This window comes from Falco cherrug, chromosome 3, assembly GCF_023634085.1.
Source record: "Falco cherrug isolate bFalChe1 chromosome 3, bFalChe1.pri, whole genome shotgun sequence".
NCBI classification, from domain to species: Eukaryota; Metazoa; Chordata; class Aves; order Falconiformes; family Falconidae; genus Falco; species Falco cherrug.
The window spans coordinates 56,810,824-56,828,436 of NC_073699.1; the positions used below are offsets into that span (position 1 = coordinate 56,810,824).

Here is a 17,613-nt window from a genome sequence, read left to right on the forward strand (position 1 = left end):
GGCGCGTCCCCCCTGCCGCTCCTCGAAGGGGCCGGCGGCGGGGCTGGCAGCACCGCCCGGCCTGGCGAGAGCGGCCCTTCCGGACCTGCGCCGCCGCGTCTGCCCGCCGCCGCCTCCTCAGCTGTCTCTTCGCCTCCTCTCGGTGCTGTGGCCGAGAGCTCTGCCGGCCCCCCGCGCTCCTGCCCGCGCCGCCATGGGGAGCCCGCAAGGCAGCCCTGGGCGGGGCGGCCTCGGCCTGCTCGTCCTCGTCCTCCTGCTTCTGTCGCCGGCGCGGGTGAGTCCCCCGCGGGGCGGCTGTGCCTGCGGTGGGGGGCGCCGGGCCTCCTGGCACCGTCGGCAGGAGAGGGAGCAGCGGGTGCCCGCCGTGGGGGGCGGCATCCCCCCGCGTGGTGCTTCAGGGCTGGGGGGAGCCGCGGCGGCTCTCCGCGCAGCCTGAAGCCGGGTGTCTCCCGGGCGGGGAAACCGGCTTGAGGGGCGGGCTGTCCCGTCCGCCGCCAGGTGTGGGCCCGGCCGCGGGGCTGGCGCGGAGGGGGCGAGTGGTCCCGGGGCGCTCCCCGTCGTCCCCGGTGGGGCGCTCCCTCCCCTTCCCTCGCTCCTCGCGCTGGCGCCGGGCGGGCTGGGGGCGAGGGCCGGGGCGAGGCGGGGGTGCGGGACAGCCCGGTGACACAGCAGGCCCGCCCGGGAGCACCTGGGCGCCAAAGCGGGCGTGCTCGGGCTTAGCGAGCTCCAACTTCTGGCCGGCCCTAGTGCCCCGCTATTGCACGCAGCAGCTGCCCGGGATGCCGCGTTCCTGTGGTGTACCCTGGTTATGCAATGCCCTGGGCATGTGAGTGGCCGCACAGTCACATGTTCGTGCAGAGGCTCCCATATGTCCTCGCTGTCTGGTTCGGTTTGCTTAGAGTGTTTATTATGCTGGGTGACAGCTTCTTGGAAGTAATAATCTGTGTGTAGTAGTATCTGCTGTTTATCGATGTGTCAGTATGAAGACTACATGTTTCCTTTAAAACTAATGACTAGAGTAAGTTGGACTTCTTGATACTCCAGGAAAAAAGTACTGTAAAAGCTTCACTCTTGTCAGTCGTGTGCTGTTTGTGCTGTAGTCCAATAGGAGTGAAATGCCTCCACACTCCTCTGGAGAAACCAGGAGTGTCTTGTAAGCCTTGGTGGTTTGTTTTTTCCCCGCTTCCTTCTAACAGACTTGGAAACATACTTTCTAGGTCAAGCTCTATGCTTAACCCTTTTTAAACTCACAAGTTTGTCATCCTGTGTGTGTGCTGATGTTCTCCTGTCCTCCTCAAACAACCTCTGAAGAGCTTGAACTAGGAATTCATTCCTCTGTTACCACTGGAGAAGCTGATTGCTTAGTAATGACTCATGATCTTCAGGTGGGTAGGCACTGGACTTCACAGCTTAACAACACTCCTTTCTGTAAGGTTTTTGGAGGGAGATACCATCTTGTAGCAATGAGGTGTGTCCTAGGCTGGTAAGGAAATGACAAAATGCTTTCCTTTAGATGACAGAAGAATGCTGAGCTAGAGGAGCTTGAAACAAGTTCCCCTAAGATTTAGGGGATCCTTGCAGAGGATGTGGCTTTGTGGTTCATAAGAAGTAAATATTGTAAAATTACTTTAACCATGCAGGTTTCAGCTTTACAAAAGTAAAGGCAAAATTTGAGGGGTTTTGGTGTTAACTCTTGTTCAGACTAACACTACACAAAGTGGACCTTTATCTTTCAAAGAGATGCTGGTCTTTCAGTTGGGCTGAGCCTATATAGTATTAGATGCTTGCAGAAGAGAAGCATTGTGGAGGTGAACCTGAAGTCAGTGGAGTAGAGTCACGTTTCAGTTTGCAATCCTTCTGTTAGGTACACTTTCACAATGAACTTGAAGTCTTCAGTCTGTATAGCATGTACCTTTAACACCAAACAGTGTATGATGCAAGGTTTGTGCCAGCTAACCCATTACTAATTGATGGTTAACTACCCATTAATGCCATCCAAGAATTACATTGAAAATCTTGGCTTCCTTAGTCCTGTTCTAAATATGAACTTACAGGAGGATGAAGTCTTGTAACTTCTCTTGTTCTGTGAATGTCCCACTGTGGGGTCTCTTGTGCTTAATGGCAGCTATTTCATTGATCCTTGTATAAACCACAAGCTGTCAAGTTAGTGGGTAAGCAAGGCTGGACACAGATTTCTTATCTACAAGAAAGCTGGGTTCCCAAGCTGTACGATGTATTTGAGTTTCTGAAATCCTACGGGAGGATGTTAATGGCAGGTGCTGCTCTCTGACTTGCCAAGTGGCCTGCAGTGTGCAGTTTCATGACCTTGGACACAGAGTTTTGAAATGCCTGTGTGGAGCAGCTTGCTTGGCAGGGATGACAATGTAGCTTCAGAACAAGACAGTAACCACTTCACTAAGTTACTTCCTGGAAAATCAGGAGTGACTTGTTTGTAGTCTCTCTGGATGGAAAGTGAGGAAGCTGTCTTAGAAGGGGAGAGGTGACTGAAGGGAATGACTGGTAGAACTGCATAGTATTTTGCTGGGCAGTAGACAAAACAAGTGTTGTGCAGTATTACTGTTCCCCTGCAAGGCATCAGAGATTTTTGTGCAGATGGCCTTAGCTGCAGACAGCTGCTAGCTAGGAGCCCTGAGCTTTCTGATCATGCATGCAGTAGGTCTGTATTTTTTCCAATAAGTCATTGTCAGCTAACACCAGCTTACTCCCACAGATACTGAACTATTGCTGTTATTGAAACTTTCCCTTCCTACTTGGCCTTCCTGTGATATGTGGAGTGTGCTTGGGTAGCTCCAAAACTGGGGCTGGCTTTGTCTGACCAGAAGCAGCTACTGATGGTTTTTTGTCTGAAAGGCAACAGTCCCTTTTACCTATGAGCAAAGGAACAGGAGGGGTTTGGCAGGCAAAGCTTGTCTCTGAATTGGCTGCCTCTGAACAAATCACTGAAAGAGATGGAATAAGAATTAAGCTTGTGAAGTTTCCTGTAGTCCATGGACCTCCTGTCATAGGGAGGACTGTGAGTTAACATGTAACTTCAGGGGCAGGTTGCAAACTTGACCTGGTCACCTGTTTCCAGAAACTAGTGTTACCTTTGTTAAGGGTAACATGGTGTTGTTTCCCCAAACTCAGTTTCTCAATCCAGTGGGCAATACCAGCTATTAAGTGGGTTGTGGACTAGATAGTGGGGGCATGGGGGGGTGGGTGTGGGGAGGCAAGCAGGCAAGTATGCTGTTCCCTGGTGTCTTCTTGCCCTGCAAGATTCCAGATGTACCATTCTAGATGAAGGAAGGAGAAACAGCTGTATCTGATGCTGTTGCCTCTTCCATGTATTACTAATTTTAATTTGGAGAGCCGAACAATGTTCACTTGTCATCTGGTATTTGCAAGACTACAAATAGTTGCTGTTTCTGTATACAACATCATCATTGTTCTTTGTCTGTTTGACAGCTACATATTCGTTGTTGGTGATGGCTAATGTTGGTGGAAGCATGGAAGGTTGATTTCTTCAACTGCATGTTGAAATAAACTTCGACTGAAGTAAATGTGTTTATGATCTGTTGGAATGCTAATTTTATTGCAAACAAATTATAATGCCTGAGAACCAGAAAGCTGTAACAGAACCTTTGTAGAATGTTAGTAGTTGTGAAATGTCCATACTTGTTTGTGTGCAAATTTGTTATTAGGGCTCCTGGAGCTCTGACCTGAGGTGAAATATCTCTTCAGAGTGAGTTTACCAGAAGGAGAAATATACTTTTCTGAACTCTGGGGATGTATTGAAGGCTAATGTTAGTGTACTGCCATATGGTTCATAAATTGCGCTGGGGGCAGCCTTAGCCTAAAGTTATATTGCTATTGCTCTGTGAAGTACTTAGGAAAGAGCCATTTTAAAATGTGGAACACTTACTAATGTTTTTTTTTTTTAATCACAAACCCAAACTCAACCCTGTGTTAGTCTTATGGAGTATCTTGTCTTATTCAGACAGCAGTTGAGTTCAACACAGCATTTCTCTGTTAATCTTGGGGCTACAAGGGCTCTCGCCTGTCTAAGAAAGATGATTGTTCACCCAAATCTTAAGTGACTTGAAAAATCTGACTCTGCAAGCAGTAGCTTTGTTAACTAGGACTTATTTAAAACTACACCTACCTCATCCCCCCCTCTTTTCCTACCAGTGCAAGAATGTTCTTCTGAAAGAATGGAAAGAGCAAAGTACTTGTCTTACTCTGTAAAGCTAGCTTTTACTAGACGTTTTTTGGGGGGGAGAACTTCTAGCTATATCTTATCAGGGGTAATGGGGTAGTTACTTAGTTACTTGTAGTATCCCTGAATAGCGTCTGAACCCTAGGAGACCAGCCCTCTCCCATATTTTATGGCTGACTCACTGATGAACATGCTATTGACTTGTTAATGTCCGAGAGCTATGTTGGTGACTTTAGGCTGCTGTCTTTGACTGATTTGGTGTCTTTAGGCTTATTGACTTGATTCAACCACTATAAATCAAAGATCAGCAAAGCTTACCAGTTCAGAAAACAAATTCAGAATTTTATTAGTGAGATCCTGCTAGGTCATGGCATAAATACCCAATCTTAGATTGTCTCTGAATCTGCATTCTTGGTGTTAATACTGAAATGGAGCTTTCAGACTTGCACTTCTAGGTGTAAGTGTTCTAGCAGTTAAAAGTAACTTGCTTGCTCAGCTTTTCTAAACAAGCTGAAATCCTGAGTGATAAACATGTTACTTTTTCCTTTATAGGTTTTATTGATGTGGAACCTCGCTAATATGGTTCCAAGTTCTTTATTCACATTACAGGTGTAAACTAACACTGGTCCAAAATGCCTCATCATGCTTTATTTTGTTGTGTGTTTAGCTGAATGCTTTTTGGTGCCTGACCAAGTGTCATACACAAGTAAGTTGCTTTATGTTCTGTCCTGAAAATGATGTCTATAAGTTTACCTACAAAGGTTTTTTGCCAATACAGCTTGTATTTTATTTTGTATCTGCACATTTATAACCAAGGAAGTGTTACCTTGAAATACAGATAGTTCTGGTTTTTTGAAGTAAAGTTCAGCTACCCAATCAGGCAGTAACATTTTTGAAGTTTTTCTGTGTTAGAAGTACCCTGATAAGTGTGAGGTTTCTGGTTTGTGTTTGTTTTTGTTTTTGTAACTGGTAACTGCATTATTTTCCCACACTTTCTACTTTGGAGGAAGCTAAATCTTTCTGAAAGGAGTAGGCTGATAACTTTGTGGGACTTAAAAATGAAGTGTTCAATAACAAGATTTCATGAAGCACAGAAAGTCTTGTTTGGAAAGTGTTCCTGGAAAGTATGATTATAACCTATTCTAGACTAAACATGGAAGCCAGCCTGATATTGAAGAAATACCTAATTCTCTTCTCACAGGCAGTAGTAAGCAGTTAAAAATTCTTTGCCTTTTTGCAGGAATAACAGTGAATCTGCTCTGCTTGAGGAGATGACTAAGTCTCTTCTGACACTTGTGCATACAGACAATTTTCTTTTCCCACTATAGATTGTTTGCTAGTAGCACTGAGGTATACAGGTATGAGGAAGCAGAGGTGAAGACAGTGACTTCTAAATTTGCATCAAAAAGTGTTAATGTCTGTAGATTAATTTGATACATGAACAAATTTACAATGTAGTTTCTGTAAATAAATTCCCATAACCTGGAGACTAACTTTTTGGCTTGTGCTGGTGTTAAACACTCAGTGTTTTGCACCTTAAGGGGTGCTTTCTAATTTGTAAGATTATGGTGATACTTAGCAGATGGTTATAGGTTTAGTTCAAAGAAATGCAAGAGTAGACAAAAGAGATTGTGATCTGGATGGGTGGTACTTAACTGACTTATGGACCTGGCTTATAGTGAGTAACTTTGAATTGGGCCATGTTGTCTAGGTTAAGTTAATGGGGAAACAATTCAAACAGGGTCAGGTAAACTGTTGATGGTTACTGTCCCTGATTTAAAAAAAAAAATAAAAAATTACTGATGTACTTTGAAGAACTGTTAGTGGTGTTCAGAACAAAATGGATGTTGTGGAGGCATAATTCTGGGTAGCTCTTGAGTATTTTGAATACAGCTTTTCAGGGGCTTCACCAGTCAGTAAACAGTGCTATTCATGGTCAAGCACAAAGCATGGCAGTCTGTCCCTGCAGTGTAAGCATATGGTGTTTCTCTGAAAATGTTAGGTCAAAGTTGTTCAGGAGATAAAAACAGGTGGGTTATCTCTCTGCCTGTACCATGCAAACTTCTGATCAGAGCTGGCAGAAGTGTAGTAGATGTTTGTGCAGTCTGCTTTCTACTTGTAGCCCAGGTGCACAGGAAAACCTTGAAGCTGTCTTAAAGATTTTGCTGTAAATAACTTGTTATTGTATTAAATGTTTTAATTTTCAGAATAAATATTTTGGTTTAGCATTTCAGATGTCTTGGGGTTGGTATCACTGGACAAAAAACAAGGTTTGCAAGAGGCTCTTAGCCTTTTTCAGTTTATTTTATACATATGAAGAGATTTCTGATTTTTTTCCATAGTCCCTTAAATTGAAATATCTTCAAAATCAGTCTTGAAGCTTTTATTTACTTGGCACTGTAAGCCCATTTAAATGTTGTATGCTTAAGTTTGAAAGTGGTGGAGAGCATCCTTTAAGATTGTGACAATATATGGCATTCTATGGTGAGTGCAGAGCTGTGAAGTCATGTTTCAAAATCCTCTTTATGCTGCTACTTCCTCAGTCTGTCACTGTGACTGAGTTTGCAAGAAGGATTAAAAGGTGGCAGGAAGAACTGATACAATGCATATAAACAATATACTTCTCTCCACATACAGACTCGTGCTCTAAAGTGACAATTTAACCTGCTAATCATATGCATTGTCTTGCATGAACACATTTTCTACATCACCTTATATTTGAATATTTGAGATGCTTTTCAAGTATTGATTTAGGCTTTTCTTAACTCTTACACTTGGTCTTAACTATAGAAAGTGTACTGCATGTTTGTAGACTGGGCAAGGAAAGGTGGGGAGGTGAGCCGGAGATCGGTGGTGATGTGCAACCTGTCAAAAAATCCATGCTTTTGTTAATGGGTGTTTTATGTAGTACATGCTGATGTTTAAATTAGCAGGAAGTTACCTAATCTGGACTGCAAATTACTTTTGGAATGGTAGCACATAAACTCTACAGTAGCAGAGGAATATGGCAACTATTTCTTGCAGTTAATTGGTTATCTCATGTTGATTAGGTACTTCCACAATCGTGTGTCTGGTATGGAGAATGTGGACTTGCTTCTGGAGACAAGAGATACAACTGTGCTTATGATGGACCACCAATAGCACTACCAGAGGATGGCTATGACTTAATGCAGGTGAGCTTCTTTGGGAGCTGAAAATAATTCTACACTTTGGAGTTCTTTATTGTGTTCTGTTGGACCTGTGCTATGACCTTTAGCTTTTTTGTCTTAACTTGATGAAAGAACAGATAATCTGTTTTCTCAAGTGTAGCTCATAGCCCCAGCTGTGTGAGAGTAGTACACCTCAGTTACTGTTCAGAAATGAGAGGTCTCTAGCATGTGATTACAGGCTTTCACAAACATAACCTTCCATTATCATTCTATATATAGAACTTGGTGACTAAAGATCATCTGAAGGAGCTTTTTAAAAGGAAGTGATGCCTTGAACCAAATGTGGTGGTTTTTCCTGTTCTTTAAAAAATCTCATTGGCTAGACTGATTTATTTTTTTTCTGTGCATCTCCCACAGCAACAGCTACTGTCTTTGAAATATGAAGCAGAACCCATACCTATAACAAGTTCTGAAGTCTTAAACATGCTTTTCCTTCCTCCACTCCCAATCTCACTATTGTTTTCATTTAAGGAACTCTGTCCAGGTTTGTTCTTTGGCAATGTTAGCACTTGCTGTGATGTTCATCAGCTTCAGACTTTGAAAAACAACTTGCAGCTGCCTCTGCAGTTTCTCTCCAGGTATGCTAATGAATAGCAAAGCAACTATAGCTTTGTAATGCAATAAGAAAACATAAGACTCTGTTTAAGCAGACTGTAGAAAAGACGGTAACTTCATTTAAAGGCTTATTGGAGCAAGCTCTTGGAGTGACTTTCTTATCCTTTAATTTCATGAAACAACTACTTGCAGTCTGGGTTCAGTTTGCTGGTAGAATCAACATTACCTTAGTCTCAAGCTACTGTATTTTTAATGAAGCCTTCAGAGTGACATAAAGTACTGTTCAGTTTTTTGTTCTAACAGAAGTCTTCTTGCTAGCAGCAGTTGTGTTTTCCTTCAGATTCTACTTGTGTCTGCTGTTTGAGGTAGGCAGTTCTGCTAGTGAATGAAGCTGATGCTACTGATGGAGTATTGAGGAATTTTAAGTGCCAACTAATGTTGTATTGCTGATAAAAACTTGCAGAATTTAAATACTTTGTTCTGTCAGTCTGAACAGAATGTTTATGCTTGCTCTGTACATTAGATCAATATGCCTTCCATCTTTATCTCTTAATCTGATTGCTGTTCGTTGACTTTCCCACCCAGATGTCCATCATGTTTTTACAACTTGATAAACCTCTTCTGTGAACTGACTTGCAGTCCAAATCAGTCTGACTTTTTGAATGTTACAAGCACCATACCTTATGATGATCCAATTTCAAAAGAGAACAAAAGTAGCATTACAGAGCTGCAGTACTTTATTGGAGAACGCTTTGCAAATGGTGAGTAAAGTGTGTTAACTTACCTAGGCTTTTGTCAAGGTAACAAGACCAATGCTTTCTCAGGAAGAACTGAGAGGGGGGGAAACATCTCTTTGACTGTCTTTCAAAGTTTGAGGCATCAAATAGGTACCAGTAGGTCCCCCTTGAAATTTCAACACTAACGTCTGCTTGGGTAGGAGACATTACACTGACACTGTTAATAACAGTGTTTTTGAAGACACAGCTCGTACTGGACGTTAACTTCAGAAAAACAAAGTTGTTGCCAAATACTGAATGTCCAAAGCCTACCTGATACTGAAACTGTCTGGCAAGTATATGATAGTAAAGTTTGTACACAGTGCACTACAGTGGTTTTCTAAGAGGCACTCATTGCTCTTGAATGGACTGTTGTAGTCCTATGTCAAACCCAAAGATTTTTTTAAAAAAACGAACAAATTTGGGTTGTGTTTTTGTTTTATAGCAAGCTTGAAGCATTAATTCGGTCTTTGTTTACTTTGTGCAGTGATATTTAGTCAAGTTATGAGACACTTGAAAGTCATATATGGCCTAGAGGTCAAAAGTACCTTAAATATTTGTCATGACTTCCCCTGAATGGAACCTTATATTAAGTGCTGTTCCCTCTCAAACAGTAAAGTAGGTTCTAGGGTAACGCAGCTTCAGGTGACTTACTCGGACTAAGAGTAAGGCCTACTCTGTTACACAGCACTGCAACCTTACATACTCTAAATACAACTGAAAACATTATTCCACTATTGTTAGGATGTTTCCTCTTGAAAGCTATAAGCATGTTCTTTGAACTTGGTGTGTCTGTAATTGTTGGAAGTGCTTGTAGTGCTCACTCAACAGTAACATTGGTTTATGACTCTTGTCTTTGTTTACTCTTCCTAGCAATGTATAATGCCTGCAAAGATGTGGAGGCTCCATCAAGTAATGTTAAAGCACTGGGGCTGCTCTGTGGGAAGGATGTCAAGGACTGCAATGCAACCAACTGGATTGAGTACATGTTTAGCAAAGACAATGGACAAACTCCTTTCAGCATTATTCCTGTCTTTTCAGGTAAGAAACTGAACACTCCTTGCCTCTGAAGCTTCTGTTAAAGGCTGCGTACTATAGCTAGTGTACTGGTCTGCTGAACAGCTGCCCAGCTATAAATATCTGCAGTCAGAGACTTTCAAAGCAATGTAAGTTTAAAAAAAAAAAATCTGTTTCTGCATGGAAGTTGTACTTCATGCTTACTTTGTCTACAGCTTATTGCTGTATAGATCTCAAAACTCATTAAGCAATGGACTGAGTTTAGGCAACTAGATAGCTTGTATTCCTTGGGGAAACTAGGGTGGTACCCTGATTCTTTAGGATTTCTTTGTAAGGAAACTTTTGCACATAATCATGATCTGAACAGATGAGGGGGGTAACAAATCATTGCTGGGATGATAAAAGTATTTGCTTGTTGGTTTTACAGACTGAAGTGTTCTAAAACATGACCAGTCAGTAGACAACCGTAAGTAGTTGGTACCTGCTATGGAAAAGGTAGCGGTGGCTTCAGCTGTAAGGCAAAGAAAAGCTGCCCTATATAGAGGCTAGGAGCTTTCATATAAAGGGTTAACTCATTTAACTGAGAATGTTTTGTTGAAGATCTGAATTTTTACTTGGTAGTAAACTGGCTTTGTAACTTGTGGTTTGTCACAGATGTTCCTGTCCATGGAATGAAACCTATGAACAATGCTACCAAAGGCTGTAATGAGTCTGTGGATGATTTGACAGGACCATGCAGCTGTCAGGACTGTTCAATTGTTTGCGGTCCAAAACCTCAACCCCCTCCATTGCCTGCTCCTTGGCTTCTGTTTGGTTTGGATGCTGTATATGTCATAATGTGGATCTCCTACATGGGATTTCTACTTGTATTTTTTGCACTAGTTTTTGGAGTCTGGTGTTACAGGTAAAATCAAAATGCTCAGCTCTGAAAGTCACTTGCTTTTCCTCTACTTCTTCACCCAGCCGAAAATTGTGTTCTATAGCAGATGCTTATACTTGTAGGTGTTGGGACACGCCCTAAAACAATGTGGTGGAGAGTAAAGAAGACAGTTTAGTTGATGTGTAACTCATAACATCCCCAGTTACAGGGTCAAATACACAAACCTACAACTTTCATAAGCAAGAACTTGAGTATGTAGAAGTCTGGGGAATGTATCTGCTTCATCTGATAGATGTTAAGCCTTTGTGGTAAAGAGTAAAGTCTCAGTTCAGCTGTGTCTGTTCTTGGCTGGTGTGCATTAAGGTAACCTCAAAGTACTGCTTTCTAGGAGCGGTGAACTGCCTTCATACTCAAATGTCAAACTTCTTTGGAAGCTGTGGGGTTTTACAATGCTTAAGACTAGGTCAGTACAGTAATAAACTAATGTCTTGGAGAACCCATATGACTAAAAATGCAATCATGTTATTTTCTTGAAATAGCTTGTTCCTTAAGTTGCAGTTGGAATGAGCTGGAAAATGCCAACAGTGGAGAGGCCCGTTTACCCCATGCAGTGTTTCAGTAAAATCTCTGTTACTTCTGGCTTTTACATGTACAGCAAAGTGTTTTAACACTTCAGTTTGCCAGGAAATGTGGCTGAGGGCAAAGAATCACTAAAAGTTTGACTTGAAGGTAATGGGATTGTAACAAGTCAATTCAAGACCGCTGCAAGAGCAAGGTCTAGTATTAGCAGCCACATGCAATTCATAGCAGTTTCTGTGGACTAATAATTGAACAAAACAATCACTGCCCTATTGCAAACTAAGTCATGAATAATTTACAAAATGCTATAGTTACTGGAAGGTCAGCTTTTGTTTAGTTTTTTCCAGAATAGGAAGCTAAGGAAAAGTAAGGGACAGCAAGCCAGCTTCTGTGCTATGTGATACTTGCTAGTGAAGTGCACTAGTAGCTGTAGCTATAAATGCTTGGGTGTGGGTGTGCTAGCAATCCAGAGCAGTGACAACATATTATTTCTTAATAACACTTTCCAGATGCTTCCACTCCCTAATAGCCTTAAGTATGGCAGTATTTTTTGGTGTAACTTCAATATTAGTCAGTTATGACCAGTAATCTGAAATTGCTGTATAATAAGAATTAAACCTGCATGGAAAGGGATAGTGAGTACAACATGCTTACTACATGCTTATAGCCTTATGGTACTGGGCAACATGCATAGTAAACTACATTAAATGGTAGGGGTGTTTGCGATGTGGTTGACAGTTGCCGTGATCCGATTAGATTACTGTGAGGAGGCTATTGAATTTCTCCTGCCCTGGGTATTGGGAATGAGTATAAGCAATATAGGTCTATCATGAGTGTTCTGTGCTATAACTTGCCTGTCTTTCAGGACAGAAAATGTACCTTACTGCCCTTTTCCTTTGCTTCGCCACTTCTTCAGGCTAAGTAGGTGTAGCTCAAGCAGTTTGACGGAAATAAAATATTTCTAATCTAGAAATCTCTTGCAAATATTATCATTCTTATGATCAATTTAAAAATTCTGAGCTGTTAATGCTACTGATCTTCTAAATATGCGTAAAGAACATATGCTTGATCCAAGCTGGAAAAGTTTAAGACTGTTAACATGGCTGCAAGTTGTTCCAAAGGATCATAAAGCTGGAGATTGCTGCTCTTGAGTGAATAGATGCAAGGGGAGCACAGCACCTCTAGATTCTGGAGGAGTAAAATATCAGATTTATTACTAGCAGTGGGCTCTACTCTTACCCTGCTCCCCTTTCTACAGTAACATAGCTTTCTCTCTGTCTTGCAGGAGGCGGCACTTTGTCTCAGAGTACACACCAATTGACAGCAATATAGCCTTTTCTGTGAATTCCCATCGTGACAATGGTATGTCTTGAATAAGAGAAAGCTGGCTTCGGTGCCTTCCTGTGGATGGACTCTGAAGCTTTAGCTTTGTTAGACCTTATCCATTCTTACAGGACTCTATTTCTTCTAGTAATTGTCTCTCTTTTTGGAATCATACTTAACCCTATTTTGCTGGAAGCCCTGGGTGCATGGTTTATGGACCTACTTTCTATAAGAGAAAGTTCTGGAGTGCTTTGTAGCTGGGGCAGAGGGAGGACAACATGAATCCAAAATGATTTGATCGTGTTCTAACCATCTATGTATTCATTCAAAGCATGCCATGAAAGAACTGTAGTTGACTTTGTGTAGCAGCTGAGACAGTTCATCTTAATCTTACCTATCTTTTAGCTGCTTCCTGCCTTTATTTGTGGTGCCTACTGCTGTCAAAAGACGGTCTTACATTAGGTGAGGCAGTGTTAGGTACAAGCTGGTTTCTGCCCCCTTGGCCTCAGTCAAGGCTTGGTCTCTGGGTCTGACCATCAGTGTAGGCATAGCTTCTGGTGCTTACTACAAACACAGCTAGAATAAAATTTTATCTTTCCTAGTGTCACAAAAGCTGCTTAACTGACTTCTCAAACATTGACTTCTTTCTCTTACAGGGAAAATTACCTGTGGTGAAAGGCTTGGTGAAAGGTTTGAAAATGGTCTAAGGATGACATTCACGTCATGGGGGGCTTTCTGTGTCAGAAATCCACGTCCTGTTATCCTCTTCTCTGTGGTCTTCATAGCAATGTGCTGCTCAGGCTTTGTATATATTAAAGCAACTACAAACCCTGTAGACCTCTGGTCAGCCCCAAGCAGCCAAGCTCGCAAGGAAAAGGAGTACTTTGACACACACTTTGGGCCTTTCTTTCGTACCGAGCAACTTATTATTCAAGCACCAAAGAGCCATCCAGACACCTATTCACCTTACCCTTCAGGAGCAGATACACCTTTTGGGCCCCCGCTCACCAAAGAGATTCTCCATCAGGTAACTGGGACTTTCAAGAGCAAAGACCTAAACCTACCTAACAGGTATAACCATATGGAGTTGGCTTCCATCTGTAACGCCATGTGTCCATCAAAGCAATCACTAGATATTCATATTCAAAATCCTAGTCTTGCCATAAAAGCTTTTTGCTGAAAATCTTTGTTAGAGTAGACTTGCAAGCTAAGTCCCTGTAAGTATTCTTAGTGTGACTGTAGAAATAATAGGTCTAGCAATGTGCTTCTGTTGACATGTGCCACTGTCTCTGGAAACTGGAATATAGTATATGCACTTAAGTCCTGTCTTGCAACAGAAATACTTTCTTGTGCTGCTTTTAAACTATACTTTTTTTTTTCCCCCCCCAAGGTTTTGGATTTGCAGGATGCTATTGTCAACATAACTGCTTCTTTTGACAATGAGACTGTAATGCTGAAAGACATTTGCCTGGCTCCTCTTGCTCCCTACAACAACAACTGCACTATACTGAGTGTACTCAACTACTTTCAGAACAGTCATTCTGTTCTAGATCATGTTATTGGAGACGAGTTCTTTGTCTATGCAGACTACCACACTCACTTCTTATACTGTGTTCGGTACGTAGTATGATCACATGCTTTTCCAAACTGTTGGCCAACTAGATCTGGCTGGCAAACAAAACTAGCTAGTTCTCACTACTCCCTTGAACCTTTTCTTACCCCTTCTTAAACTCTCAATACTACATGGAACTGCAGGTTAGTATCAATTGCCTGTGTTTCTGTGTTCTAGTACTTTAGCAGGAATTATGTTTTAATTGGACTTCCAGTTACACTTGGTTTGGTGCAGACACTGGCTCTGGTTTACCTTAAACATGTTTCAGATTGTTCTGAGGAGTAAGTTCTGTAACAGAAGGTGGTTGCGAAGCTTTCACTTCAGTTTCTAGTTCAGTTGGGTAGAAGGTACTTCTTGTCTTAAAAGCTATAAGGAAGAGACCTTTAAGACTGTATCTAAATTCAGAGCAAACATTGCCCTTGTGCTATGTATCACTAGCAGTCTTAATTTTTGTCTTGATAGTCAGTTACAACAGCTTTTTACTTTTATGTCCTGTGGTGCTGTGCCTCTGTTTTAAGCAGAAGCTAATGGTTATGGCTGCTGATCTCTTTAGGGCTCCAGCATCACTGAATGACACAAGTTTGCTTCACGATCCCTGCTTAGGAACATTTGGTGGACCTGTATTCCCATGGCTGGTGTTGGGAGGATATGATGGTAGGTGGCAACACAGTATTGCAGTTCAAGTCTTGAGAGTACATACTTGTGTGCCATCTTTGGCCCTAAAGGTGCATTCTCATTTAACGCATGCGTTTAAAGGTACTCCAGAGAAACTGGAGTTCTTTTAAATTTCAGTAAGTAAGGATATTTTAAATAACTCTTCAGAGACTGGAGGCAGACTACTCTGGCAGTGCAAAATACAAGCAGCCTATTACTGGAACATACTTGTCCTGTTGACAAGTATGCAAATGTTCAGTCTGCTTTGGGCCAGCTAAAGGATCCCTAGTTTTGGGGGACTAGGTAAAGACCTGAAGTATCTCAAATTGACCTGCTAGGATATGCATGTATTTTGCTCTTTTGATTTAGAATAAAGGTTTGTCACTGATCTGACAAAACAGTAAAGAGTAAGGTGTTCAAGAGGAAATCCTTCCATAATTACTCTAAAGCCAGAATTTTATTCAAGCAGTTTATCCAATTAAACATAACTTGACAGATACATCAAACATAAATGTACTAAACCAGCCTTTGAAGGCAAGCCCTTCTTGATTAAACTGTAGGGTTTTACTTGCATTGAGTAAAACAAAACCTAAGTATGTAAGAGAGGCACAGTGATTAGGGAAGCCACATCCTGTTTCTTACTAGATAGAAAGCCATAAGCATAGAGTAGCCCCTTGTCTAACCATGCAACAACTTAATGTTGGAGTACCATGAGCATGGTAAACAGTGAATACAATTCGGAGTGCTTATCGGTTTCTATTATTTCAGTAGTGTGTTGCAGGACTTGGTGGTGTTAAACATTCCATTTAATGGAGTTGTAGGGATGGGATTGCTGTGGACAATACTAATTTTAAACTCAATTGTATCAGCCTATACTAGAACATAAGCTCTATCATTTCATAATGCCTGTCAATTCTTTTTTTCTGTTATACAGATGATAACTATAATAATGCTACAGCTCTTGTTATTACTTTTCCCGTCAACAACTACTATAATGACTCAAGAAAGCTAATGAAAGCCTTGGCATGGGAAAAAGAGTAAGTAGGCTTCCTGTATTCTGAGATGCATACGTTACTTAGGGCAGCTTTGAATGTGGATACATGAAACACCTGTACTATTAGTTTCTCAGTACATGTGTTTTGAGGCAGCAAAACAGGTTAAGGGTGGACTATGCCAGTCCCAAGACGTTCACTTTATCTGGCATACTACATCTGCTTTGTAGGCCATAAGTTCTAGTCTTGTTAGTGGCCATCTAGTCCGGTAGTACTGGCTGATAAGTAGCTCTGAAATATTTTACTTTGGTTAGAATTACAAAGGTAGACTTTTCAATCTACCGGACTGATAACCGCCAATGGAAAGATCTAACATTATCCTGTAACTCTCAAACTTTAAACTTCAAAAACCTCTTCCTTCCAGATGAGGACCTAAAGCTTTAATCCGCTTTGTCTTGAAGAGCTGATGTTGGCTTGCACAGGCCAACTACTCTGGTTAACAGTTTGGATAGAAACTACTGTACCGGGAAGTCTGAGATTAAGTACAACTAGTGTCTACCTGCGTCACAAATACATCCCTTCAGTTAGGAGAGCTGAAGTAAGGGCTAATAAATTTTTCAGGTCTGCAAGCAAACCACAGTCGTATTTCATGCATGTACTTCTAGGTCTAGCTTTGAGGAAAATTGCACTTAGGCTTTGAAATAGCTTATGCAAGATACCTGGTTGTCCTCAAATTCTGGACAGAACATGGAAAGTACTTCAGTATAGTGTATTTTTAGTACTTAAGAGTTCTAGGGGTATGTAGCTAGCACCCCTCTTAAAAACAAGGAAGGTCCCTCAATAGTAGTCTGGCTGCAGCGCAGTTTTGTACCGCACAGATACCTGGAAGTTGGTTAAGGCAATTTTACATTATTTCTAATACAAGATGCTTTATCCTTTAAAGTGTGACTGACTTTTTTTTTTCCCCCCCCCCTAGGTTTATTAACTTTTTGAAGAACTATGATAATCCAAATTTAACTATATCATTTTCTGCTGAACGGAGTATTGAAGATGAAATCAATCGCGAAAGCAAAAGTGATATTGGCATTGTGTTGATAAGCTATATTGTAATGTTTATGTACATCTCCATAGCTTTGGGACATATCCAGAGCTGTCGAAGACTGCTGGTATGTATGTAGTTCTCATATCCATAAACGCTGAAGCTACAGCTTGCTAACTAGTTTTTCTTAGCTTTAAGTGACTTGAATATCAGCCTTCTGGAAAGATATTCAATCTTAAAGCATTGAGTCCTCGTTGGGCAGGAGCTGGAGGGGGAGTGTTAGCCTTGTCATACTTGACAATTCATGTGTGCTTCATAGCCTCAAACAAGTGTTTTCACTTCATGTGCAGTTAACTTCAGCTTTAAGGCTTGTAGCTTCATGGTGTAGGCATGTAGCTTTTTTTAAAAGTCTGGATCTTCAAAAGAACCAGAAAAAGTAAACTTTCTAGTAACTACAGTAAATGTGAGAATATGGCTTGTTACCTTTGCTGTTATCTTCTATGTGATGATGCCGGTTTGGTTGACAGTCGTTACAACTTTTTTTTAGGTGGATTCAAAGATCTCCCTGGGCATGGCAGGCATCCTGATTGTACTGAGCTCAGTGGCGTGTTCTATAGGCATTTTCAGCTACTTTGGAATCCCGGTGACACTGATTGTGATAGAAGTAATTCCCTTCTTGGTGCTGGCTATTGGGGTGGACAACATTTTCATTATAGTCCAGACACTTCAGGTATCTATTCTTTCACACGGATTCTTCTAAA

The 17,613-nt window shown here is 41.5% G+C and overlaps 1 protein-coding gene across 1 annotated transcript in view; it reads left to right on the forward strand.

The window, feature by feature from the left end:
* Positions 1-17,613, forward strand: part of NPC1 (NPC intracellular cholesterol transporter 1) — a 27,201-nt gene continuing 9,588 nt past the window's right edge. The window contains exons 1-13 of the mRNA XM_055705724.1: positions 1-274; positions 7,267-7,389; positions 7,897-8,003; positions 8,566-8,741; positions 9,630-9,797; positions 10,428-10,677; positions 12,518-12,594; positions 13,212-13,582; positions 13,946-14,172; positions 14,721-14,821; positions 15,756-15,858; positions 16,790-16,979; positions 17,400-17,582. Of these exons, the coding sequence (XP_055561699.1) occupies positions 194-274; positions 7,267-7,389; positions 7,897-8,003; positions 8,566-8,741; positions 9,630-9,797; positions 10,428-10,677; positions 12,518-12,594; positions 13,212-13,582; positions 13,946-14,172; positions 14,721-14,821; positions 15,756-15,858; positions 16,790-16,979; positions 17,400-17,582 (2,157 nt within the window). The 5' untranslated portion in view covers positions 1-193. The remainder of the gene's footprint in view (positions 275-7,266; positions 7,390-7,896; positions 8,004-8,565; positions 8,742-9,629; positions 9,798-10,427; positions 10,678-12,517; positions 12,595-13,211; positions 13,583-13,945; positions 14,173-14,720; positions 14,822-15,755; positions 15,859-16,789; positions 16,980-17,399; positions 17,583-17,613) is intronic.